Source organism: Tinamus guttatus, unplaced genomic scaffold (assembly GCF_059628265.1).
Source record: "Tinamus guttatus ecotype Peru unplaced genomic scaffold, ASM5962826v1 Tinamus_guttatus_pri_ptg000459l, whole genome shotgun sequence".
Lineage (NCBI taxonomy): Eukaryota > Metazoa > Chordata > Aves > Tinamiformes > Tinamidae > Tinamus > Tinamus guttatus.
The window spans coordinates 6,263,401-6,289,322 of NW_028288993.1; the positions used below are offsets into that span (position 1 = coordinate 6,263,401).

Here is a 25,922-nt window from a genome sequence, read left to right on the forward strand (position 1 = left end):
GTTCATCCGTTATCAGAGATGAGGCTGCTCTGCTCCCTGGGACTGAAGCAACATGTTAGTGGGAGACAAGAGTGCTCGGATGACATTAGTAGTTACTTTGGACCATGACTGCCTCCCCATGAAAATATTTAAAGGCTTCTGGTCACAGCAAGTCACATGCAACTATTAACATTTCCCTGGCAAAGTTAATAAAACATACATCCATACATCAAAGGCTTGTGCATCACCAGTTGTGAATTTGTCAGCTTTGAGTTAAATTCATATTAATCATACTATCTGTCCTCAGTGTGTTGAATGTTGTCATAACTAAAGCACATATACTGCTGCATTTCACTGTCACATAGAAGAATAATCCATTAAAATATAAGCATCAGAGCTTTCTTTCTGAATATTACCTTATTCCTTATTAAGTGCAAAATTCTCATAGATTTCAGCTGGAATATTGCCTGAATACAGTGTGGAATGAAACTTTCATTGCATGAGCACATAAGGGGCTCAGTTGATCCCCTGACACAGTGCACAACCGTTTCCGAGAAATTTGGAAGACAACAGAATAAAACAAAGTAATATTCAGCATTACTGAGTCTCTGTAACCAGTATTTTTCCCCATTGTATTTAATGCAGCTGTTCACATGTCCTCAACAAAGCAGGAGTAGTTGAAAAAAATAATACCACAACCTTTATAAACTTTCATCACTTCAGAAACATTCCCACATTGCAGCAACATTTCCCCTTCATCAACAAGACTTGCTTAAGTAGGTAGCAATTACTGAAGAGGCAGACATGTAAAATACATTCCATTGCAGTGCTTGAAGAAGGAAAAAATAATATCTCTTACGGATTATTCCTCCAAGTTCTAAACACACACTAATCAGGCGGATCTTCCTCCAATATATTTGGCAGTGCTGTGACATGCCGAAGGGATACAGTTTTTATTCTTGTAAGTTGTTTAACTGCATAGACATCAAGAGGCCCAAGTTTTACCAAGAGAGCATGCTCAGCCTCAGGGTGGAACACAGAACCTTTTCATAAAACAGCAACTATTTCTCTTGATATTTAAAGAACATAGTTGATATTCTTCAAAAGGCCTTGCTTTTGTCACATGCTGAGTACTTCCTGAAGGTTTTCCAGTAACCTCAGTAACTTAATTGGCTTAGTATGTCACCACCTACCCTCGAGTCTTACTTATCCTCTATTCTTCCACTAAGTAAATAGCGTTCGTGTCTATAAAAAAAAAGACATGATGAATATAAAATGAAATTATCTGGTGTTCAATTACTGTCAGAGGGAAGCAGGTGGGACAACGCAGCAATTTAATTCAAAAACTCCACAACAAATCCCTCATCTTTCAAAATAAAATATGCCGCTAAGGCTACTTGGCTGTATAAGCTAAGATGTGCATATAAAAAGCTAGCAGAAACAAAAAAATGTAGCATTGCACTGAAAACAGGATGTATTATTGATACAAACAGAAGGAGAAACAAATACTCTGAAGAGCTATGAACATTTCTTACAATTCTGGCATCTTTGATTCCAGATAAAAGCTTTATCTGTACAAATGCTGCCAAACTTGAGAGAAAAAGTAATCGATTCTGAACTGTAGGCAAAGCATTTACCAAAACGAACAGCAACATTAACCCTGAAACGTTATTTTATTTAAAAAACATGAACTTGTTTTTTTGCAATTAATATATTATTTATTATGTAGTATTTAACTTTGTACTTTAGCAAAACTGCATTTTTTTCTTCTTAGAGCTCAATATTCAGGCAACTTCAAGAACATGACAGCAGCTAGATAATCAGTACCATTTACTCTAAAGTAGACTGCAGTAGTGTGCAGATGTTAACAGGTCTGAGATAGTCAGTAAAGCTTTAAGTCTTTTTTTCTTTAAATAAACCGTTCCATAAATCTCTATCTTGGACAATTAAACTCACAGTAACCCATTTGTTCCTTCACCAGCTTCAAAATCTTACCTTTTAGCATCACTTAAATTTGACCCCATAAAATAAGTTAAAAGTCTGGGAGCTGAGAGGCATGAAGTCACTTTAACTGCAAAGTGTTCAGCTGGTCAAGAGCTGAAATGGATTTTGAGAACTAAAACTCTAGATAAGAGTTAAGGGTTGGTTACGGGGGTTTTTTTTGCCTTATTGCTAAGCAAATTGCAATAATTCACCCTTACAGCTGAATATCCAAACTCATCCAAAACCAGCCTCCTCAAAGAAGTAACTGCCTCTTTAGAAAAATGCATAAATCAGGCATCTGAAAAGTAAAGACAAGAAAAATTGTCTGAATGTTGCCACAGCTAATTATGACAGAAATACTAGATGAAATGACCTAAAAAAAAATTTTTTTGAACCTCTTTTTAACCTGCTTGTTCTAACTAGGTGTTTTAAGCCAATATACACTGGATATAATTGACCTTCTTTCCACATGTTTTAAAGAAAAAAACATGATGCTACATGAGTTGCCACTGAATCTTCTGAACTATGTCATGTGTATTTTGAGTCATGCTCATGCACAGTACATAAAGCAGAACCTCCGTATTGATTTTAGAATGGGAAGGAGAGCATTGGTTTATCACTGCAGTATGAGCTGTATGAAACAGCAGGACCAAAGGCAAAAGAACAAAAAATGGGTTACCTTAATAATAATGTAGCCAAGGTGTCTCTGCAGAAGGTCTGCCGTAGTACCAACATTTCCATTCACAGCTGGCACCTCGTGTAACAGGAAATATGCCAAAAGTTGGGAAGTTAAGGGGGCTGTGGAGAATAAAGCTAATAAAAATAATAATTTCATAGGCATTAAAGTTTTGTCTTTGAAAGTAAATAATTACATTTCTAAAAGCTCTGGCTTTTGGGTTCCCTAAACTAGGTTCCCTAAGCCATATGTACAGCATTGTCAAAACCAAAAACAAAACAAACTTAAATGTAACATTAAAACAGTGACAGTAACAAAATAAACATGTCAGCCTTTACTTACAGAACATAAGCATATTTAAACAGATATTCAAAGTCAGAAAATTAAGTTCTTAATATATATATTACACACATAACTTTACCAAGCATGTCTACTTCAAAAGTTGAAATAAAAAGGTGCAAAAAGTGTTTTTATGTGCAGTGAAGCAAAGCACCCTACTGGCCTGCAACTGCAAGAGAAAAACTGTGACGCTTCAGAAAACATCTTGGGCACCTCTGCCAAAGACAGTTACTGGTCAGCATTGCTTGCCTTTGCAATCTGTTTCTTTTATTATACGACCAAAGGTAATTGTCATAATTAGAGATGGCTTGAAATCAAAACTTAAAAAAAATAATAATTAAAAATCTGAGACTTGAAATTCACAAGGGAAAGGGAAATGGGGACTGGGGATGCTTGAATAAGAATATCCAGTTCTTAACCACTGCTAATGGCTGAACCTTAAAAGGACTTATTTTTGCATACAATTCAAAGTAGTGAAAAACTATGGGGACGAACAAGCAAATACACCACCCTCCCACCCCCTGAAATTACTTAATTAATAGTGCCTTCTCACTGAGACTGAAGAAATGCAGTCTCAGGATCAGGTGCTCTTTGTGTCCTCATTTTAAACTGTCATCTGAATCTCTTACTATAATCACAAAATAAGTCAAGTTTACCAAATGTTGCCAACGTGTCAAAACGATTTCAAAACATCAAAACGTTTCAAACAAACCCTTGGAATAGCATGTTCTGCAGTTAGCGTTGTGCCAGTTTCTCAAAACCGTGCCCTTTGCTTCTAAAGGCAAAAGCAGAACTTTGAACACCAATTTAAAATGGAATAAATAAATAACTTTGATAAAGATTTCTTTACACACTTAAAGCAATAGGAAGACAGACAATTGCTGAGGAGGTTATTGTTTCAAAGCTTCCTTGTCACTAGTGTCACAATTCTGCTTCTTTTCATCTACATCAGGAATCTCCTGCTGGTCTGATGCAGTTGCAAGACTGGTAGAGGTAATGTCCATTAGCTGCCCCTCAATCTGAGTCCATGAAGACATGGATTCGTGCACGGTAAGGGTGTGTTCCTCCATCTGACGCTGAAGGCTGTCCATTTCTTGCCTTTTAAAAATAACAGAAACAAGAAAAAACAATTAGCAAACAGAAAACTAACTGCTAAATAAAAACTCACTAAAACACTTCAGCCATTTAAGAACAAACAAACAGAATGTACATAATTGAAAAATAAGGGCCAACAATGCAGCATCTCCTTTGCTGCATGTGCTCATTGGCAGGCATGATGTAGCACTATTTCCTCAGCAAAGGCACTTAGCAACTACAACTCTCACAGATATAAGGGACAACGTGGAAGGCAGAGGTGAGGAAAGCAGAGAAAAGTAACACACACACACAAGAATGCTTCTATGTGGTATCAATTTAGTAGAGAGAGTAGTTTGACAGTACAAGATTATGCATCATCATCACAGGCTACCTCTCCCTCCCCATAAATACCCTCCAAAGCCCATCCATCCAGCCCTGTTCTACCATTAACCGGAAAGCCCCATCCTCCTGTAGTTGTAGCTTTCGCACTCAGACTCTCATGTGCAATCTTGCAAATAAAGAAATGAAAAAGTATTTATGCAGTAGAGAAATGCCTCTTCAGAGATTTCTAATAAATACACTACCTGGATCGCTATCACAAGCAACCTTGCTGATACTGCAAAGAGATAAATATCTCTAGCAGCAAGAATAACTGAAAAATAGCTGCTTTTGTTCTGCAGTGTATTTATTTGAGCACAAATACTCAATTTCTTAGGATGGCTATTTTGTCTAGTATGTAGTCAAGGCCTCCCTTTCCCTTTGTCATTTCCATATAAGCAAACACTTGCAAATGCCAGAGCATCTTAATGCCTCATGCATAGCCCTAATAAGGTCAAAAATAATTCATTTCACAAATCTATTGCTTCCCTTCACACCAGCAAATGTTCTCTAGACACATTTTTAAGATTAATGTGGTTTAAAATAACAGATCATACTTTAATTGCTGAAGACAGCTGTTCAGATTTTTTAAAGGCTCCTTGCTCATAGCTGACGATGGCTTTAACAGTTCTTCCAGCAAGGCAGCAGGGACAGGACAATCTGGAATCTTCACTGGAGTCACAGGATTTGAAGAGTTATTCTCTCCCTTCAGTTCCTTCCTCTGTTTAAGGAAAAACAAAGAAAGAAAGAAAGAGAGGAAAAAAAAGACAGAAATAGAATTAGGCTATTTTCAAGAATTTCACTTCTACCACAAAGTGTCTCACATCACTCTACTGGTAACTATCTGCATTGCAGAGCAAAATCCAGAAGCACATTAATAATGTTTCACGGTTCACAATAAGAAGTTCCTAACCTACTGCCATCTGCTAGCCTTGTCCATAAGTAAACTAATACCATCTAGAAGGATTGTACTGTTCCAGTACTGTAAGCAAGTTACACTACAATGTGCATTCTTTCTACTTAAATACCTTCTTCATCTTGCCATGCTTCAGGTCCAACTTCAGTTGCTGGTTCTGCTGCAGTAGGGACTTCATACTGTTCTTCAGTTCACTCACTTTAGCCTGGAGCATAAACTTGTCTTTCTGAGTTACTGACAGGTCTTCTCTCACCATTTCCAACTCAGTCTTGATATTCTACAAGGCAAAAGAACAGAATTAATACAGTACAAGGAAAGTGTTAAAAAAAAAAAAAAAAAAAAAAAAAAAGCTAGATCAAATACCTGCAGGACAACTTGTATCCCTTCCAGCTCCTTATGGCTGCGCTGTTCACTCATATCCAACTGCTGCTTAAGTGCTTCAATTTCTCTTTCTTTTTGTTCTACTTCCCACTTGAGGTCTTCCACCTATCACAAAAAAATGTTTAGAATTCTCTGTAGGAACAATTATTCACAAAATGTAAATTATTTAATCATTTATGTCTTATGAACCTTTCCTGCTTCTAAGAAAACCTAGTAAAACAAGACAAAGAAAGAGTAAATTAAACCATGTATTTCAGGCAGCTAGGTAAGAAGAAACACAATGTTTAATTGTACCTCTTGGTTTACTCCTGGCTGTTCACTAAGCTTCTCATCCAGGCTCTTCTGCAGAAGTTGGAGCTGAGACCTGGCCTCTGCCAACTCTTCCTGAAACTGTGATACTTCCTGGGAATGTTTCTCATCCTCTACCCTACACAGCAGAATTAGCAGAATTAACAGAAACAGACATAGCAGTTATTTCAATCTGCTCTTTAGAAGGAGTACTTCACTGTGTTAGCTATGAAACCATAAGTGATACAGATTATCCTTTTGTGGCACAAATTATCTGTCTATTAAATGACAGTGCACACAACCTGATTAGTTACAGCTTTGACTGGCAGCTTCGCTAACACTTTCACAGCGGGAGTTACGTCATGAAAAGATGTTAAATTAGACAGGCATTTTCACACAATCCAGTCTATGTTTTAGGAACATAGACATTTATTACAGAACACTTACTGCAGTTTGTCCACTTCAGCCTGAAGGGCTTGGACAAGCAGTTCTTTGGCATGCAGCTCCTTCTTGATTTCATTGAGCTCGAGAGCAGCAGCTCTGTAATGACGACGGTTATGTGCTGCATCTGCTTTAGCTGCTGCAACCTACATAGGAATAAAAAGAAGTATCTTTTCTTTACCTACAAGCTAACGTAAGCTTGTAAGTGCAGCTCATAAGGGGAGCTATTACGGGGATAGAAAACATTGCGGAGCAACTTTTACTGTTATGTTAGCTTGCTGTTTCTTGTTTTCTTGAAGCTTGTTTTCTTACTATTTCTGTCTAAAACACTCATTATTAGTATTATCCTTATTAATGCTAATAGTACCTAATAATCATATAATGTAAGAACCGCATTTTATATTGTCTTCCCATTACAAGTTTTTTGATAAAGTATCATCACTTCAGGATATACTCCATGCATTACAAGTTAAAATGGATCTCCTAATAGTCAATAAATATGCCAAATGCACGACATAGCACAGGAGACAAAGGCTTTGTCATACGCTGGACATTGTGATAGAAACCCCATAGGAAACACTGCTTGTTCAAAGCTATTTTTCAAGTACTTTATATTTAACTCATTTATTAAATAAATAAAACCAAAGATGTCTCATTACCTGTTCCTTAAGGTCTTTAACCTTGGACTTTTCTTTCTCCAATGAATCCTGCAAAGCTTGAATAAGCTGTTTCATTTGTTGATCTTCTTCCTCTTTCCGCTTTAGAACTGCCTGAACCTGCATCATTTCACAAAGTCAAAGATTCAGTTGTACAAATAGATTTTTTTTTTTTTGTGTAGACTCACTGGAAGACCAGAAACACGAATATGGGAAGCATTTAAATACTAGCCAATGCAGGGTTTGCAAAACTGCCCTCCCCTGTTCACTGATAATTCTTCCATTCAAACATAAAAGTAGCCGTGGTTAAATTGTTGTGTGTTAAAGGCTACTCATTGTCTAAACTCCTTCCTTTACCCCAGGAGTATGTTACCATTGGCATAAAAAATTAACATTAATCTCAGTGATTCACTACATGACACCATTGCTAGATTCCAACCATCTTAAATACAGAGTACTTTCACTACTGCAAGTATATTTCTTATTGTGATTTTTCTCCAAGAAAAACAACTCTAGGGAAAAAAAAAACTAGGGGAAAAAATACAGCAACATATTCTTTAACAATAATTTGCATCTAATTGTACAAATGAATACTTCTAAATCTGGTTATCAGAAATACTAGCTAAATTGCTCTCTTAAGATATTACAGCCAGAAGTTGAATACCTGTAGGTTCAGCTGTACCAAATCTGCTTCTCTTTTTGCTAATGCTGTTTCAAGGATATTGTTGTGCTCTCGCAAAGCAGCGTTGGCCTGACTAAGACCTGTAAGCTTTCCTCGTTCATGTTCCAATTCAAGGGACAGCTTCTTATTAATTTCTTCTAAACGTTTTATCTTCCTCCTAAAGCCTCTAGATTCCTGAAGCTATAACAAAAAAGAAGAGGGGAAAAAAAAAAATCACATTAATATTGTGAAGAAGTTGTGATCTAAACTCATTTAACTTTATTGTTAGTGTTTTTACTTACTGATTTTTTAAAGGACACTTTAAAAACGTGTTCACTTAACATTCTTTTATCCTTTAGGAAGACTAAAAACCTTGCTAAAAGCAGAACCCGTATATAATTTTTCAGATGCAGAAGACGTGTGATTGGATTAGGTTTTTTTTTTTTTTTTTTTTTTTTTTTCTTTCTTTCTTCTTCCATGACCTTACAGGCAATGCCCTCCACAAAATCACCAGGCAACTGTGACTCCTATTGATTCATGCACACCCACCATCTCATGATGAGATAAAGTTAGTATCTAACACAGAAACTACTTTTCCCTCATGAAAACATGAAGGTTAGCTCTCTGCAGCAAAATTAGGAAATGTCACAGAAACAATGTTACCTATGTAAGATTCTAATTCCTACATTGTTAGTATAAAATTATGGTACTAAAATTTCTCCTCGCCTTTCAGGTGCCTTTTATGACCATCTCCCCAGGTACAATGTAAATTGAAGCAATCACCTCATCCTCAAGTTCCAGCACTTTCTCTCGGTACTCTTCCAGCTCCTGGCTGGTAAGTGAAATCACTTCTTGCAACTCTTTTTCCAGCATCAACTTACTGCTACTAACAACTTGTAGTTCCGTCTCCAGAGCTTGAATCTTTTCCTGAAGACAAAGATCACAGGCCTGATTACCACCACACTCATTTTCAGAGGCAACTTTGTTTTGTCAAAAAATATTTATTTCTCTAGCAAACATCAAACTACCTGTTAGTGCACAGGGCTTGCTCAGAGCTGTCTGCTCAAATCGAATTATTGCTTTTGGCATGTTTCATATTTGACTCCATGGAATTATTTCTGCCCTCCTTTCTATTCTCCCATCCCCCCAATTAATTCTCTTATTAAACTATACCACAGCATATCATATATTGCTAAGTTATGGCTACTCTTAAGAACTTTTAACTGTCAATGAGCAAGAAAAGTAAGAGAAAACTCTGGCAAAGCTCCAGGCACTTTTTTTTTTTTAATTAAAAAACCAAAACATGAATAGTAAATCAGAAAACTTAACAGCAAAGCTGATGCTCCTCTTGAACTTGGTTTGCATTTGGTAGCATGAATATGCCAGTAAAACAAAGCCTGTCAAATTACCTGCCTCAAACATAATTAGGGAAATTCTCAATGGCCAACACACTGACACCATGTTCTTATCTAGTTCTATATTCCAGCTACTTTCATTACCTCAGTGCAATGTAATATTTTAAGATTGGTACTCTGTAACAAGATAATCCTATCTTTAAACTAATAATGTTAAAAGACCTCTGCATACTTGGGCAATCTGGTTGTTTCCACCATCTGCAATTTGTGCCTTTAGTTTGCTCAGCTCTGCTTCAGCAGATTCCTTGGCAGTAAGGGTTTCTTGCAGCCGACGACTAAGGATGCCAACCGCATTCTCGTAAGCTTTGTGTTTTGCCTTCATCTCTTTTTGAGCACTTGTCAGGTCTGACCCCAGACGCTTCATTTTCTGCTTCTGTTCCGTAATGGCCCTGGAGTGAGAGGAAACACAAAACATGTAAAACAAAAAATGCTTGAAAATAATATCGAAGGATTGATTTTTAACATAGCTAAATGGAGTGGGGGTGGAAAAACACATCTACCTCATAGTCCACTTATCTGCTCCATATTTCATCAGTGGAGCTGTAAGGGTACTATGTGAGATGATGCCAAGGGCCTTACTGAAGTCAAAGTTGATGTTTTCTAACTTTACTTCCCTTGTCCCAGAGTCACTTAGCTCAGAGGATCCCAGGCTGGTACGGTAGGACTTGCCCTATGCCCTGCAATGGCTCTAAGACTCTCCATTATATTCTATGCAAATGATATGATAATTGCATTCGTGAGAATTATTAAAACTCCAATATTAAGGAATACATACAAGATTACTCTAAAAAGATGAAATTTAGAGTCTGAGTTTAAACTATGATCCTTAGTAGCTACATCGTATCACCAAAACCTTCAATCTGATTATACCATAAACATTTGCTCTTATTAATGCCAACATTTTAGTCAGTCATGACTAAAATTCAGAGAATGGAAACCAAAATTAGCTCAGTAAACATGTTAATGAGACGTTAACATAATATATATGCTTAATAGCTTACGCTATTGGTTAAATAAGCTGGAACCCCTGAAGAGCAGTATCGTGGTATGCAGATTGTTATTCAAATTTTCCAAATGAATGACTAGGTCAATGATAAGACAAAGACTGACTGCCGAGAATTTGAATATGAAAAATAAATGCTATAGTTACTTTTTCTATGCTAAAAGAACAGACTTACTTCTTGGCTTCTTCTTGCATTTGTTCTACTTGTAGTTTCAATGCTTGATTTGCCTCAGCAAGAGATGCCATTTGCTCCTTATCAAACTGCAAGGACTTAATAGTGAGGAGACAAAAAAGATGAAAGTAAGGGAAGAAGTCTTTATATGCTTGCTTTATGTTAGATATTAAAACAATAACTAATACTAATAATAATTAATAATAGCTACTGAGTCATGGCAAGATCTAGTTCAACTTCAGCATGAAGTGTCAAAATGACTTTTATCTCTTAAACTGCATGACGGCATGCAAGTTATTTCCAAAACTAATACATGTAGCACCATATCCTGCATGTAGCACTCTCTCAATGTCCAAAGCTTAACTTCCAGACCTGGAGGCGTTTCTCCATATCGTCACGTTCTTTCTGCACAGACTGAAGATGATCCTCAATTTCCAACATCTGCTGTCGAACCTGAGATACTTCCTTCTGTAGCTTTGAATGTTCAGATTCCAGCGACTGTTTTTCAACTTGAAGTTTGAGTAGTTCTCGTTTCAACTCTTTCATTTCCGAGTCCAGTCGCTTCTTTGTAGCTTTCAGTTCACTAATCAACTGATCCTTAGAACTTGCATCTCTTCGATAAGCTTCCACCATTACCTAGGACACACGAGTTTCAAGAAAACAATGTTATCTCTGTTGGAGCTGCCCAGGGCGGGGCAGTCAAAGAATACAGAAACACCATAATTCTTTTCACTCTGATTCAGAGAGTTTTTCAAACTTGGATCAAATAATAACTATTAGTGAGGATAAAAAAAAAAAAAAAAGAGTTAAAAGTGCTTACAGCACTATTGTGTACTCTTTTATGGGACCTGCTAATTGTGTACAATTTTACAAGTCATACAATTAACACTTCTCATAAAGACAGATCAACTGCGACTGACAGTTCAAACAGTCTTCTCAATTAAATCAAACATGCCAAAAAAACTCTTCGGTGTTGGGTTGATATGCAAGATAGTAAATTAATCTTGTCACTGCATATGTCCATATGTGCAACACTAATGAAAATTTAAAGTTATCATTTAAATCTAGGTAAATTTTGAATAAAGTTTACAATAAAGCATTTATTTTAAAAGTAATTTCTCAAGTACTGTTTTATAAGATGTGAGAAAACAATGACATTTCAGAATTCTCATCAGTATTTTTCCATAAGCTCTTACCTAATATCAAACCAGACATTCAAGTTTTTAAATTTTCTAAACTTCAAAGAAAGCATGAAATCGCTGGTAGATCTGCTTTTATGATAATACTGATAGAAATCAAGATAAGAAATTTTACAATATATTAAAACTTTATAATTTGATACAGATAACTAATTCAAATTTCTTCACCAAAGCCCTGAGAGCATGTATTTACTATAGTGAAAGCATAATGTTTGCTTTTAGTTCTTTGAAATAGCTTGGTTTTGCTTACCTTCTGCTGCAGGAACTGCTCCTTCACTTTCTGAACCTGTTTTTTAAGGCTGGAATTTTCTTGTTGTAAATTTTCTACCTGACAGAGCAAAACAAAAAACAAACCAAGAATATATTACCTTACTTGTACTCTAAATTATTTCAAGCAGTGACAGAGGACCTGTTTCTGAATAGACATCAGAGCAGCAATGCAAGATAACACATTTTATACTAAAAGAAAATCCACACAAATCAGGTCATAATGAGACTTGCATCATGAGTTTGAGATAGTGAGGAATTATGTCTCAGGAATAAAATGTCCTCTTATCCTTAAAGGTTTAGTATGCATGATTAACATACATATGCTGTACCCAAATGGCACCAGTTCATACATATATGGCCAAATGAAGAAAACACCTGGTTCTTTGAAGGGGGCCGGGGGCGGGGGAAAGCAATCTTCATGTTAAATGTACTTCCACGGTTATTTTATACTTCTATTTGTATTACTATCAAATCTTAGTACTATCTTCAAAATAAATCTCTTTGAAGATTACCAAATCTATGGAGCTTCAATGTTCTAAAAGTAACAGAACAAGCTTGATAATGGAACTAAACTGTCAAAGATTGACTATAATTTATAGCAGCCACAGAAAGCATAGGGATATGCACTAAGCTTGTGCTGGTAAATTAGTTCAGGGACTTGGGCCGAGGAGAAGGAACAACACTCAGCTGGTATAGAACAATATTCAAAAGGAAAACCCAGTATATCATTTGAAAATAAAAGACACACCTAAACATGACCACATTTCTGCAAGTGAAAGAGCTTTAGCTCAGTGCTACAGAAAGGGAGAAAGGGGAAGTTACTTCTGAAAATTGTGTGACAACTTGGAAAGATTACTTCTTAAAACCCATGTATGTTAGAAAGATGATGATTTTGGGAAAAAGAATAAGATTACTTAACCTCATCTTTCCATTTCATATCACTTGGTGTTTATATGCATTTATGCATTTGCGTGGTATTAAACTGAACATCCCAATGCTGCAACAATATAAAGTGTCAAATAGTCCCAACAGGGAAACATTACCCAACTAAAATGTTCCCACTAACTAAATCATACATTAAAAACCGTGTACACATATCTCCTAATGTACTTTGCTCTGGCACATGCCTTTGGCAATACTCAAATGCAACATCTATTTTTAAATAGGATCCTTTCAGAGATTCATTACCTGGCTTGACTTTATTGCTATTTCTTGCCTCAGTTGTTCTAAGATTTCTGATGTTACTTCTGTATTTTCTCCAAGGCATTTTGCTTCTTCATCAAGTTGCTCTTTGTTTGCCTTTGCTGTCTGCAGAGCTACTTCCAGAACAATTTTCTCGTTCTGCAAATACTGGATCATGTCATCTTTAGATGTAGCATCGCTTTGGAGCTCTTCTAATCTGGCCTTCAGTTCATCATACTGTGTTTGCAAGTCATCCAGGGACTGCTCTTTGGTGTGCAACGTCTCTTGGGCGAGGGTGAATTGCTTCATTAGATCTAGATGTTCTTGCTGTAAAGATTCGAGCTGCAAATCTCGCTGATGCAAGGTCAACTTGACCTGAGAAAAAGTATTTTAAGATTAAATTAATATAAACTCTATATTTGCTAATGCAGTTCAACAAAAATAAAACTGAAAATAGCAACTGCCACCGAGTTTCTAGGAGAAAATAGCAGAAGGTGAAAATATTTCTACCTTTCCTTGGCATATCTTACATTTGCTCTGTTAATGGCATTTCTTGCCTTGTATAGCATCTTTTAGCATCCATAGGCTAAGCAACAATCAAAACGAGAAACGTAAAATTAAGCAAAATTCACAGTTTTTAAAGTTTTGATTTCTAAGTTTGGATTTTTGATCCAAAGTAAATACACAAGGCAAATCCAGTGTTACTGATGTTAAAGCCATGTAATTACATAGAATATAATATTGAGATATCACAAATTTATTTTATTCCCACCCTTTACATATTAGGTTCATACTGCTGCATCGAGGCTCTGTAGCAAAGTGCACTTTTACTACTCGGTAAGCATAATAATGATATACTATCTAACAGAAGACTTCTTTAATGGATGTGTTTCTTGTCTATATATAATTACATATTGAACTCACTAACAATCTAACATCTACAAGAAACTAGTTCTGAAATACCAAAAAAAAAGTATCTTTACTGAGACAGTAAAAAAAGAAAGAGAATGTCATATGATACTTAAGGCAGGTCAGAAAGGGAGTCTTTTCACCTGGGATTGAGAAACTTTGATATGTATTTCATCTCTGCAGCAACCTTTCAGAACTCGGCATCTGTTTACTATTGCCTTTTCAACCAAATACATATTCAAAACCCTTAAGATGCTGCCCAGTCTACCTGATCCAATTCTTGCTCCAGCGTTGCTGCAGAATCAGCCATTTTCTGAAGCTGTTCTTTCTCATCCTCAAACTCTTCCAGTTTTCTCTGCAAATCTTCTTCCACCATGGTTTTAGCTTCCTGAATCTGCATGAATGCAGCTTCCTGATCTAACATGTCAGCCTCCACGAAAAAGAAAAAAAAAATTGACATTTACAATATCATGGGAAGGGGTGGGGGGGAGGTAGGAAAGGGGGAAAGAGTAAAATATCAAGATTTCTGAAGGAGAAAAAAAAAAGAGCAGAGAAGTGAACATAATTCTGGCTGCCTTTTATATCTCTACATCTTTACTTAAGTCATCCACTCATACATTTTAGAAGAAACCTTAGAATATCAGAGAATGCCGTATATATATTAAATAACATCATGTCCTTCCCAAATTGATAAAAGAAGATGTAAATAAAAAGAATCTTTAAGTACTAAAATCCAACCGTCTGGAAAATGCCAAAGCAAAAGAGGTTCACTGGATACTATCACAGAAATGATAGTAATATATATAAGGGCCTTTGAAAGCAGCTATGAGAATCTATTATTTCCAAGAAGGTACTTTGAGATCATCCAATTATTAACAAGTTAGAAGCATCTGAATTAATACATAATAATTCAATGCCCCTGTGCTAGAAAACCTTTGATTTTGTAAATACAGTGCTTGTGAAACCTAAATACAAAACCTAAGGCAGACATAATTCATGAATATGACCTAAAGCCTCAATGTCCTGGGGATCATCTACTACCTTACCTCAATGTTTTGCAGCTGTGCCGCAATACGTTCTTTTTCTTTGATAGATCTGTGCTGGGTCTCAGTCAACTGTTGGGACAATGTCACATTCTCCAGCTTGAGGTGTTCCAACATACCTGCTTGGGTCATTTGGCCAGCCTGAAGGAAGGAAGGAAGAAATGGCAGATTTAAAAGAGAGAGTCAAAGCTTGGCCAATAAAGAAGATTTTTATAGGGGGAAAAAAAAAAGTTAAATTTATCTGTGTCTTATCTCAACTACTACTTACATGGCAATGCAGACATTGGTCAAATCTATGCCTCAACATTAATATGAGTTAACACTTCATGATCAAAAGCAAAAAAATCCACAAAAATCTCTCCACCAGAAGAATACACAAGAGAAACTGGCTCGCTCAGAGTTCACAAACAATGTCATCTCAATAAAACTAGCAGAGAAGAAAAGATCATCAGCCCTATGTGCAAGTAAGCTATAATACCTGTATATTGGCCATCTCGCTCTGCAGCCTGACACGGGCCTCCTGTGCTAGCACCAGCTGCTGCTGGTACCACTGCCGCACGTTCTGGAGGGAAGAGATTTCTGTTTCGGATGCCTTTAGCTTGTTGGTCAGCATAGTCCGTTCTAACTGCACCTTCTGCAGCTGGCTCTGTAAGGAAGTCAATTGCTGTCGCAAATCCTGAACTAGAAAAAGAAAAACAAAGAATTCAGCCTATGATACTCAATGGTTCTATTTTTAATCTATATGTTTTCAAAGTCTATTGCTATATTCATACAGCATTCATGTGCATAACTACATAAAGAATTGTCTGTTCCTGCAGAAGTAAGAGGAAATGCTAGAATTCAAAGTATCAGGGTTCTAAACAGAACAAAAGTAAGATAGGTGTCCAAGGTTACTTACAGAAAAAAAAAAAAAAAACCCTGAACTACTTGAACAGAGCTACTTAAAAATATCTGAAGGTACACATCTTCACATCAAGTTCATCATTACAAAATCAGTTTTTGTACCATTTTAAAAAAAACACGAGTCCTTTCTCAAAGGGTTCTTAAGCTATTTATGCCTCCCTCTCTAAGGAAGAAGTACCTTGCAAATTGTGACATTCCTGTGACACAAAACAGAAAACAATCACCTTACAATTAGGACCATTTGATTAATATTCTATTAATGAAAGGCAAATTTAATCTTAATTGAATTAAGATCTTAATCAATCTGATCTTAAATTTCAGAATTTTGTTGAAAATACAAACAGCCCACCTGTGCTATCTCTGGTGAGGACATTCTTTTGCATATCTTCAACCTTCAGCATTAGTCTTTGGTACTGCTCCTCTGCCAACTGCAAATCATTATTTGAAGAAGCTAAACTAGCATTCTTGGCTTCCAAGGCATTTTGCAGGTCAGCCATTGCTCGTTCCAGATCCCAGCATGATTGCTTTAATGTGGCCACTTCCGAGCTCAGAGATTCCTGCTTCTGTTGGCTGTTTTGGCTGTACTCCACCTGCGCCTGAAGCTTCATGTTCAAAGCTGCAAGTTGTGCCTGGAGCTCAGTCTTCTCTTTAAGAGCCTGAATGTGTCCAAAAAGTTATATACAAAAGTCTCGTGAGAAAGTAATAGTATATTAGGAAAATGGACAAATATATTAATGGCTAACACAGACATCTAGCTAAAAGGTTGTACTGAAGACCACTTGCTTCATTGTAAAATGATTTTTAAATGTGATAGCTCACTTTTTTTTTCTCCAACCTACAAGGAAAATACTGAGAAAAGCACAAGATGCACAGCATCTTTATTAAAAACCCGAACAGAATATTGGCATGTTAGACAGGTGTTTCCACACTAAATAGGGTCATCAAGAAAATACAGCTGAAAAGACATTGGTAACATTCATTTGGATTTATCGTCTCTTTTACTCAGCCTGTTCCCCCCTCTCCTCTAAACCTTTTGAAGACTTTGACTTAAAATTTTCTTCAACATCCTTCTAATGTACCCTATTCAACAATATATTTACAAAAACAAATTCCCATTAGTAAGTTGTAGGAGACACTTGAAAAATAATTAACATATTAATATAATTCACTAAATAGAGAAATTCAAATTCATTTTCTACCTGATTAGCTTCCAGTGAGAGTGCTTCTAGCTGCCCTTCAAGTCTCATCTTCTCCTTTAGGACCTGCAACATTTCGTCATGGGTTCCTGCGACAGAGCTTTCCATAGACACACTGGAGACAGACACATCACATATAGTTAGATGTCTGGAATACAACCCTACTTCAAGACAAGTGAAACTGAAATTAAAAGACGTTCAGACTTCAAGACAACCTACTTCTTACATGACCTAGAACTTAGGGCATTTTTTTCTGGCTTTATGAGGGATCCAGAACACAGTGAAACAACCTTCACTTCCATTCAGAAAGATTAAAAATTACTTCCATGCTTACATTATATATGCCAGCTTCCCATACTTACAGCAACTAGAATCTACTGTATATTTGTGATTTTACAAAATCGTAATAGGTCAACTTCCTTATGGAGGGAAGTGAAGGTACAGAATATAAAAAGCAAATGGACATAATAGACTACAATCTCCACTGATGAATAACCTTCCACATCTACTTGTGCTCAAAATCTGCATTAACATGAATGAAAATTACCCCTGAATAATAGCTACAGGTGCAAAAGAACAGGTATCTGGCATAACGGATTTCTTATTCTCCTTCCCAAACACAGTCAAGGAGCCCATTGAAAATGGCAGGATCTTCTCCCAACCTTCATTCAACATAATGGGAATTAAGTCTACATTGGAATAGTCCGTAACAACAGATTTTACCCTAATGTCTCTGGGTATTGTATTTTAGCCCAAAGAAAAATAAAACAGGTATTTCAAAATTAAGTATAAAACATTTGATTCACTGGCAAAAATTAGATCTAATGTTAGCAGAAGATTGATGCTTAGAATGCCTACTCCAGAGAAATATGATGTAGAGTAGTGGCCTCCCTGTAATACATTTTTTTCTTACCTGCTGGAAATACTGTCTCTCCTACTCCGTACTTCTCCATTAACTCCTTGTTCTTGGGCTTGATGCTCCACTGCTGCAGCCTGGAGCACCTCACTGATGGAGGGAAATTGCCCCATTGCATCAGGATGTATCTTCTGACCATTTATTGTATATGGAATACCCTGTTTGTCTTCTGCATTCTGTAAACTGCTGTACAGTCCTTTTCCTGACACACTGCTGTAGGTAGAGCTGTCACTCTCATTTCCATCCAGCCTCATTCCCACTTCACTTCCATCAATCTCTGAAATACTATCTCCTGCCAAAGAGGAATTCTCTATTCGATCATCTATATCAGAAGGTTGACTAATCTCAGAAACAACTGATGTTGAACCACTTCTGCTTTGCTTCAGAGTCCCACCAGATAAATCAGCAGCTACTAAATTCCTTGTAGCGTTTGTAGTCTCTGAATCTTCAGTTCTATAATCAGCCAAGGACCGGATCTTACTGGATTTAGATTTTGAACTTCTTCTCTCTTTTGAGGATGATGGAAGTCCCAAGCTACCCAGTTTCGGCCCCCTGGGGACGCTGGTCCGCAGAAACGAGTATTCTTTAGTCATGGCTACAGTGCTGGCTCTTGGCAAGATTTCTGGATTTAGCATCAGCTCTGGATCCAATGTGCTGGAGGGCCGGTTTTTGGTTGTGGACTGACTAGACTAAAATAAATCAACAGTGAACAATAAATTCCAGATTAATACATCTCAACCACCACCAAGGACTTACTTTGCCTTAGAACTTATGGTATAAAGCTTTAAGCTTTCTTTTACATTAGTACTTAAATTTATGCAAGATTTTATAAATAACATAAACTATATCTGTAACTGACCCTGTCAAAAAAAAAAATGTTGAAAAACAATCAAGGTAGACTAAAAGCTATCTGAAAGATACAGGAAAATTGAAGATGAAAGCCAAAGTTTGCATGCTCATAAAGAAAAAATGCTGTAAAAACTGTATAGTTGAAAAACTCCTGTACTGTGACACTCACTCTTTCTTGATGTCTCTTCACTCTGTATTGTTTGAGCTGTTCTTCTAGTCGACGTCTTGCTTGAAGTCGTATTTGTTCTTCTTTCTCCAAGGGGAGCGAAGACTCTGCTGAGCCTGTAAGCGAAAGGTTATCTTTTTGTCAGATGGAAAAATTCAACACAGACAAGCCTGATGCAAAGAGAAACAGCTCCATCAGCAACAAGCTGCATGCTAAAGCAAGAGACGCAAGGAAAGCCTTTCAACATGCACCTCAGGACACCCCCCGATATAGCCTTGTGTAAGCATTCATAAAGCCTGTGATTTCAACTTTTCAGTCTACAATTGCTGGAGTGCTTCCAAGTATTCAAAAACAAAGATTCTACAGCAAGACCAAGACTACTACTAATCACACCCGGTCTGCAGGTCTGAGAAAAGTGGAATTATATAACTGAATAAGAGTCTATTTATCTATTTATAGTCTATTTATCCCTTACAGGTCAGGGAAAGGTTATTCTCTAGATGCATTATATTATATTTTATTAATCCACATTAAAACTTTGCAATAGTAAGGCTTTTTAAAAAGCCTTATAATAAGGAGTTTTCAAGACTTATTATAAGTCCTAAAACACTCACCCACTTTATTATTTAGCTTAAAAATCACCTGGTTCTGCTGTCTATTTTCCTTCACAATCACCTGTTACTCCTGATAATTAGGAAAGTTAGAATAGCTCCAGCCCCAGAAAGCATAAATTCCCCTTCAGCATAAGAATAATTTTTAAATGTTAAGGCATGTGCTTTAGTCGCAGCAGAGGGCAGTTACTGAAAGAAAATGAATTTAGGTTTAAAGTAAAAGCTTACTGCAAACATGAAGTTCAGTCCAAGCTTAAATGAACTCTTTAGAGATTCTACAGATAGGCTCAGAGTAAAAAGCTTTATGCAGCAAGAGAAAGCAGGGGCTCTACAGTAAACAGATGCTTACACAATTCAGTTTCTTGCATGGGAAGACTTAGTTTGAGAGACTGCAAAGCTTCTTTTCTAAGAACTATGCCCTCAGCACTAGTTCCCTGAGACTTCCTTAGGTTGCCAGGGAAAGCAGCCACACCTGGGGATGACTCTTGACCCTGCAGACTGCTGGTGGGATCGAAAGACAAAGGAGAGTCGGGGAAGAGCGACTCAGGCCCATTCTGACAGGCTTCACCTTTGCTGTTTATCTCCGGGCTTCCCTCTTCGTTTGGCACTTTGTTGACATTAATACTGGTAGCTGGAAAAGAAAGTTACACAGAGCGATGCTGTAAGACACCCCATTAAGTTTTGCCCCTCCCCCCAAGTGCTAACAACTGCCCTTAGACAGTATGAATATACAAACTGCTAGTGATAGCTAATAGGCAAGGAAAATTTATGAGAGACTTTTACACCTTCATTTGGAAAGGACAGAAAAAAATAGTACAGAAAACTGTGCTTCACTGTCTTCAAAATTGCATAGTGCCTTCAAACAGGATTGCAAACATCCTCAAAGCAGCTTCAAAACCTCAGGTGGGTTTCTAATGCTGCTAAATCTAAGAAGGCTCAAGCACCACATGTAAATAACAATCTCAGCATCACACTGAGTAGCAGCCTACTGCAAATGAGATTCAGCAACTGCAGGACCAGGGAGAACCCTTGAGCTCTGTGCTACCTTCCTGGAGACCGTGCAGAGCACATGCCATTGTCCCTGCTTCCAGCACAGGCCGGGAAGGGCTTCCAGAAACTACACACAATTTTAAACTTTTCAAAGAGTAGTTAAGAATATAGTAGAATTGCAAGAATCAAAAGAATAAACTGAAAAAAATATATATAATTCAAGAATTCCCCCCAAAAGGTCTGCACAAAATAGGGGTGGGAGGGGAAATAAGGTTTTAAGTTGCCAAACCCATCAATTCTCTAAGTTTTGAGTTAAACAGTTGTGAATTTTACTTCTGAATCTTTATATATATATATGCACACATACACACACACGCGCATGCGTGTGCGCACAGCCACACTGAGAACATTTGCTGGCTTTTCCAACTGGGATCAGACATCTCGCTGATTTGGTTCACCCTGTGATCACAAAAACACTCGTGCAGGCAGGAGGGAAGGGACAGGTCTATAACAAGGACACAAAGGAGAGAAAAAAAAATAGGACTGTTTCCACTAATAGCTAACCAATGTAAATCAGTGTTGAAGGCATTGTAAAACTGCAGCTTAAACTGCCAAAACTTAGTTCAAGAGCCGAGTGTTATGAATAGCCACAGGATGCCAGAAATAACAAGATACTTTGCATATTAAGAAATCTTGTTTCTTTCCATATTTCTGAAGCTGCAGACATTACTATATCAAGTTTATATTTTATTTGTGGTTTTATTTTCACAAGTGCATGTTTTATATGTGTATAAAAGGTTCTGGAGCAAAATTCTGGAGGAATGCTTTCCAGACAGCTTTCCAAGGCCACAAGGCGTTCGGGATCAAAATGCTGCCTTGAACTAAAGTAATTTAGTTCAGCAGCAGTGACCATAAAGCTGTGGGGTTTTATTTATTTATTTAAAACAGTGGAGAAGATGCAGTTAAATTAGAAATAACAGAAAAACATACTATCTATTTGTAAGTCACAATTCAACTGTTTGGAAGATGTCCAACAGAGGAAAAGTCAGAAAAAGAGCCTGTTCCCCAACATAAAAGGTGAATGAATCATCATACAGCTATGCTTTGCCAGTCTGATACAGGGCACTGTGACAAACGCAAATAAGGCCTCAGGACTCCATCTACTTGCCTGTGACCAGATGACAAATCTGCAGCATGCTGCGAGTGTGCAAGATCAACAGCTTCACCACGTGAGCACCTCCCAGCCAACAAGAAAGGCTTCTTTTACACCAGGAACTTGTATGATTTTGTGCATCACTATAGTTCCTACACATGTACCTATGGGCACTCACCTATGGGCATATCCTCATTGACCTGTAGGTCAAGTATGAAATTTCAATTCAATAAAAGGAAGAAGTTTCCACAATGAGAGTAGAAGAGGTTTCACAGTGAGGCTAACGAATCTCCTCTCAGGAGAGTTTGAGAATTTGGGTGACAAATCCTTGAGCAACTGGATCTAACTTTTGAAGCTAGATCTGCTTTGAGAACAAGATTGGACTAGATGATCTATACAGGTCCTTTCTGACCTTTTCTTCTTCCCTATGCATGAAAATCTGAGTAGATTCACACATATTTAAGCTTCCTGTAAACCGATACTGTTTTTACTTTTAATTGCAGAACTTGGCTCTATATGAAGATAACTTTGAAGTAAATTGTGCAGTACAAGCTAGCATCTCTCTCCCATAAATAGAGGCTGAGACTTCTGGGATACATTTTCCAAGTAAGCTCATTTAGGTAACATAAAAATCTACTACTCCAAAATAAAAAATTCCATTCACGGACTTACGATGCAACAACCTTTCCAAACTGTCTTGAAGACACTTTCAGATGACAGAGTAATAGGATGAACAGCACGTAAATAATATCAACTGTCAGTTATGTACGTTAACAGTTTGTTTTGAATGAGTACGTTTTAAAATGAAAAGTAGTTTGAAATCTTGCTAAAACTAGGAAATGATTCTGTGCAAAGAATGTAACTTACTGTTGATTTCACCACTTGTAACTGGCAAATCTGACTCAGCCTTATGACCCAGAAGTTCTTCAGTCTTGCTAGGGGCCCCTTTGCTGCTTCTGTTCTCCAGCAGAACATCCTGGACAGGTGAGGAGTCCATTGTAAAAACGAGCCAGGTCCCAGGAAAGTTATTCTAAATAATGTCTCCAAGTGAGCTACCAAGTCCTGTTTCTCTCCATCAGCAACAGCAGCAGCAAGATGTTAGACAGGAGCTCAGGTTTGAGCTTTGCATTGTTGGCTTGCAGCAGGGAGCAGAGTGATTCCAGGAGGTCATGAAAATACTTCGCAGACAGATATGCAATCACCAAGGAGCCGTGTTCTCTAGAAACAAACGTAGTTATTTTACAAGCCTTTCTCACAGCTTTGAAAGTATCAGCACGAAAACAAGTAGGAGTTACAGATAACCCGCCAGACCAGCAACTTCAACACGCAGAACCAGGGCACAGGGTTACCAAGGCAATAAAACAAAACTGAGCACCCTGCTTTTGCAAATAGGGCATGATCTATTTAACGCATTTATTGTTTTTTTTCTTTAAGTAACATTGATACACCGGTGTAACAATACCACAAAATAATATTAAGCAAGACAACTGACTTAACATCACTGTCCTTTTTAACGGAAATATGTCTCCTTGGCCTCAACTTTAGTAAAATAGAAAGCAACCTGCTCTGCACATTGTAGTCTGGACTTTCATACTGTTTCATTTCAAGCACAAATGGTCATACAAGCTCTACTGACTTCAGTTATAATGCAGTAGAGAAAGCAGACTTTATTATTTTAAATGACATCATTACTGTTTACTTGTCTCCAGAAAAAAAAACAATATATATCACTTTACAAAGCCTGAGCTTCTAATTACAGCTTGCACTGGCAGTCGAATGTGACCCAGCTGCAACTCAACACTGGCCTTCTCTCACGGCATGTCGAGGGCAAGCTTTCCAAAGGCAGTTTATAGACTTTGCAAATCATTCTCCAGCTGCCCAGAACTTAGATTTAGGGATGGATCCGGTCAGCTGATATTATGGGACAGGAAGCTATTACGGTCACTTCGGTTATTTAGTTCTGTTCAAATAGTTACTAACAGCTGGTCAGTATAAATTGAACAGAGAAGACTGTAAATTGTTATGGATAGTGATTTACTAAAGAAGCATCAAATATTCCCAGTTTAAAATAATAATAAAAAAGCCCCATGGGAATTTTGAGTTGGGGTATTAGTTGTGTTTTTACATGCTACCAGCAGGTAGGTGAGCAATGAAGCACTAAAGAGGAAGAAAAAAAAATGGAGCAGAATCTAAACCAGACATCACCACTACACAGAAAGTCAAATATACACTCACAACAATCTATTGATTTTACAACCTATTCTGTGCAGTAAAACCTATAATAAAGCTTCCAGAAGAGCAGCTGCTAAACCATATAGGTGCTACACCAGAACAAGCCACAAAGGGACCCAGAGACAAAAGGCAGGCTCGACTTGGAGACTGCAAAACCCAGCCAATATTACAGGATTTGCTAGCGACTCCTAGCTGAGAGCAGCACCTGCTTCCTTGTTACAGCAATACCCATCTTAGGCAAATTTAAAGTACTGGTTTCGTTTCTTTTCTTTTTATATAACTAAGTCTGTGAAGATTGGCTTTCTCCTCCATTAACTGCCCTTAAATATGACGAGTTTTGTGCATTTTGGCCTCGAAGCCCCGCTGGATAGCTCATTTCTAAATAAACAAGGGTCGCGTGCACACAAGCACACCCACGCCACGGACACCCGGAGGGAAAACACGCGGTTTTGTTTAAAGCCCCGGTGACGAGGAAGGGGCAGAGCCCGGCCCCGGGGCAGCCGCCGCCCGAGGAGCCCGGGCAGGGCGAGGACGGGCCAGGCCGGGTGCAGGCCCAGAGCCCCGCAGGGCCGTGCCGTGCCGAGCCGAGCCGAGGCGGGCCGGGCCCCGCCGCCGCCGTTGCCCTCAGCCCCGCGCCCCCCGCGCCCCGCAGACCTGGAGCCGCCGCCGGGCGCTCTGCTCCTGCCCGAGACGTGGCGCTGCCTCGGCGGGAAGGGGCGGGCAGGGCGCGGCGGTGCAACGCGCTTCGCGCTCCCCGCCGGGCCCGCGCTGCCGCCGCCGCCGCGCGGCGCCGCGCTCCAAGCCGCTCCGCTCGCCCGGCCTCGCCCCGCGCCCGCGCCCCTCACCGGGGCCGCGCACCCGCAGGGAGCCCCGCTGGAAGCGGCCGCCGGGCCCGCGGCGGAGGCGGCGACGGCTTTTCCAGACGGACCCTTCCGGCAGCGGGAGGAGCGGCCTCCGCCGCCGCCCCGCCCCGGCGCCCGTCCCGGGGCGGCCCCTCGTGCCCGCCGCGGCTCCGCGGGGTCCCCCCGGCTCCGCACAACGAGGCGGCCCCGGCAAGGGCTGGAGCCGGGGGCGCCCCGCAGCTCCGGCCGCCGCCGAGGGCGGCGCTGACGCGAGGCCGCGGCTTTGGGCGCTCGTTGAGGCCTCTCAGGACAAACCTAGGGAGAAACTCCTAAAAGAGCCCAAACTGCGAGCCCAAACTGCGCGGTCTGCCGGCCTTGACGGAAGGGATGACCTTTTTCCACAGTCTGCTGTGGAAATCACTTCCACAGTGATTTCACTTCAGTGTGCATATCACTTTTACTGGACACCTTTTCCAGCAGCTAATTTACACTCCTTTATTTCATCTCATTACCACCAGTTATGTCCCCGTACATAATTTTATGTTTTTTTAACTCTTCCAATATTTTCAATACTGATATTCCAGCAAGCTGCTATATATGTATATTTAGTTCCCTTTATCCTTTCCTCATAAACCCATCCTTAAATCTTCCAGTGTCTTTCTAGCACTGGGTCCCAGAATATATCCTATGGGGCACGGGGAACTGTCTTATCAGAATGGTCTTTCATAGGACTGTTTCCTCTTACGTTTTCTGTGATATTCTTTGCTTTTTTTTACATTTTTTCCCATTATTTTTCTTTCTTTGAACTGCCCATATGATCTTTAGTATGAACAAGAAGCCCCTGGGGCCTTTCTCTGGGAAGATGTAAAGCTGTTTGATAAGCAAAAGTCAGGAAGATAGTTAAGTAACCAGTGAGTCTCAGGCAAACCTGTTGACCGAGCTCCTGATAACACTGCTAAATGATAGTGGCTGGGTGTTTTGCTGCGAATATTGTGTAGAGGTAACCCCTGGGGCTTGATCTGGAAGGGACTATTGCTTTACAAACTTGTTCAGGAGGAGGATTATTTGCAAAATAGGAAAGCATGGATCTGAGCGA

The 25,922-nt window shown here is 38.7% G+C and overlaps 1 protein-coding gene across 2 annotated transcripts; it reads right to left on the reverse strand.

Moving 5' to 3' along the window:
* Positions 1-3,835: 3,835 nt before the first annotated feature.
* Positions 3,836-24,693, reverse strand: GOLGA3 (golgin A3). Of its 2 annotated transcripts, none has more exons than XM_088532431.1 (24): positions 24,639-24,693; positions 22,620-22,970; positions 20,082-20,240; positions 19,002-19,114; positions 17,981-18,672; positions 17,071-17,182; positions 16,221-16,527; positions 15,447-15,649; positions 14,972-15,109; positions 14,194-14,355; positions 13,023-13,391; positions 11,815-11,892; positions 10,738-11,001; positions 10,369-10,463; positions 9,363-9,579; positions 8,559-8,702; positions 7,779-7,976; positions 7,118-7,234; positions 6,465-6,604; positions 6,024-6,156; positions 5,712-5,834; positions 5,461-5,625; positions 4,990-5,153; positions 3,836-4,075 (listed from the first exon to the last, which is right to left on the reverse strand). In XM_088532431.1, the coding sequence occupies exons 2-24, from the start codon at positions 22,747-22,749 to the stop codon at positions 3,868-3,870; spliced, it is 4,431 nt and encodes a 1,476-aa protein (XP_088388557.1). In that variant the 5' UTR covers positions 22,750-22,970; positions 24,639-24,693; the 3' UTR covers positions 3,836-3,867. The 2 variants fall into 2 exon arrangements, with proteins under 2 accessions (XP_088388557.1, XP_088388556.1); XM_088532430.1 differs by having other exon boundaries at positions 19,959-20,240.
* Positions 24,694-25,922: the final 1,229 nt, after the last annotated feature.

Coding starts and splice junctions, on each gene's coding strand:
- GOLGA3 (XM_088532430.1), bottom strand. CDS start 22,749: ATGGACTCCTCACCTGTCCAGGATGTTCTGCTGGAGAACAGAAGCAGC. Junction 17,183..17,980: donor AGAGACAGTATTTCCAGCAG/GTAAGAAAAAAA, acceptor GTCTGTCTCCAG/TGTGTCTATGGAAAGCTCTG. Junction 6,157..6,464: donor GCTGAAGTGGACAAACTGCA/GTAAGTGTTCTG, acceptor TCTGCTGTGTAG/GGTAGAGGATGAGAAACATT.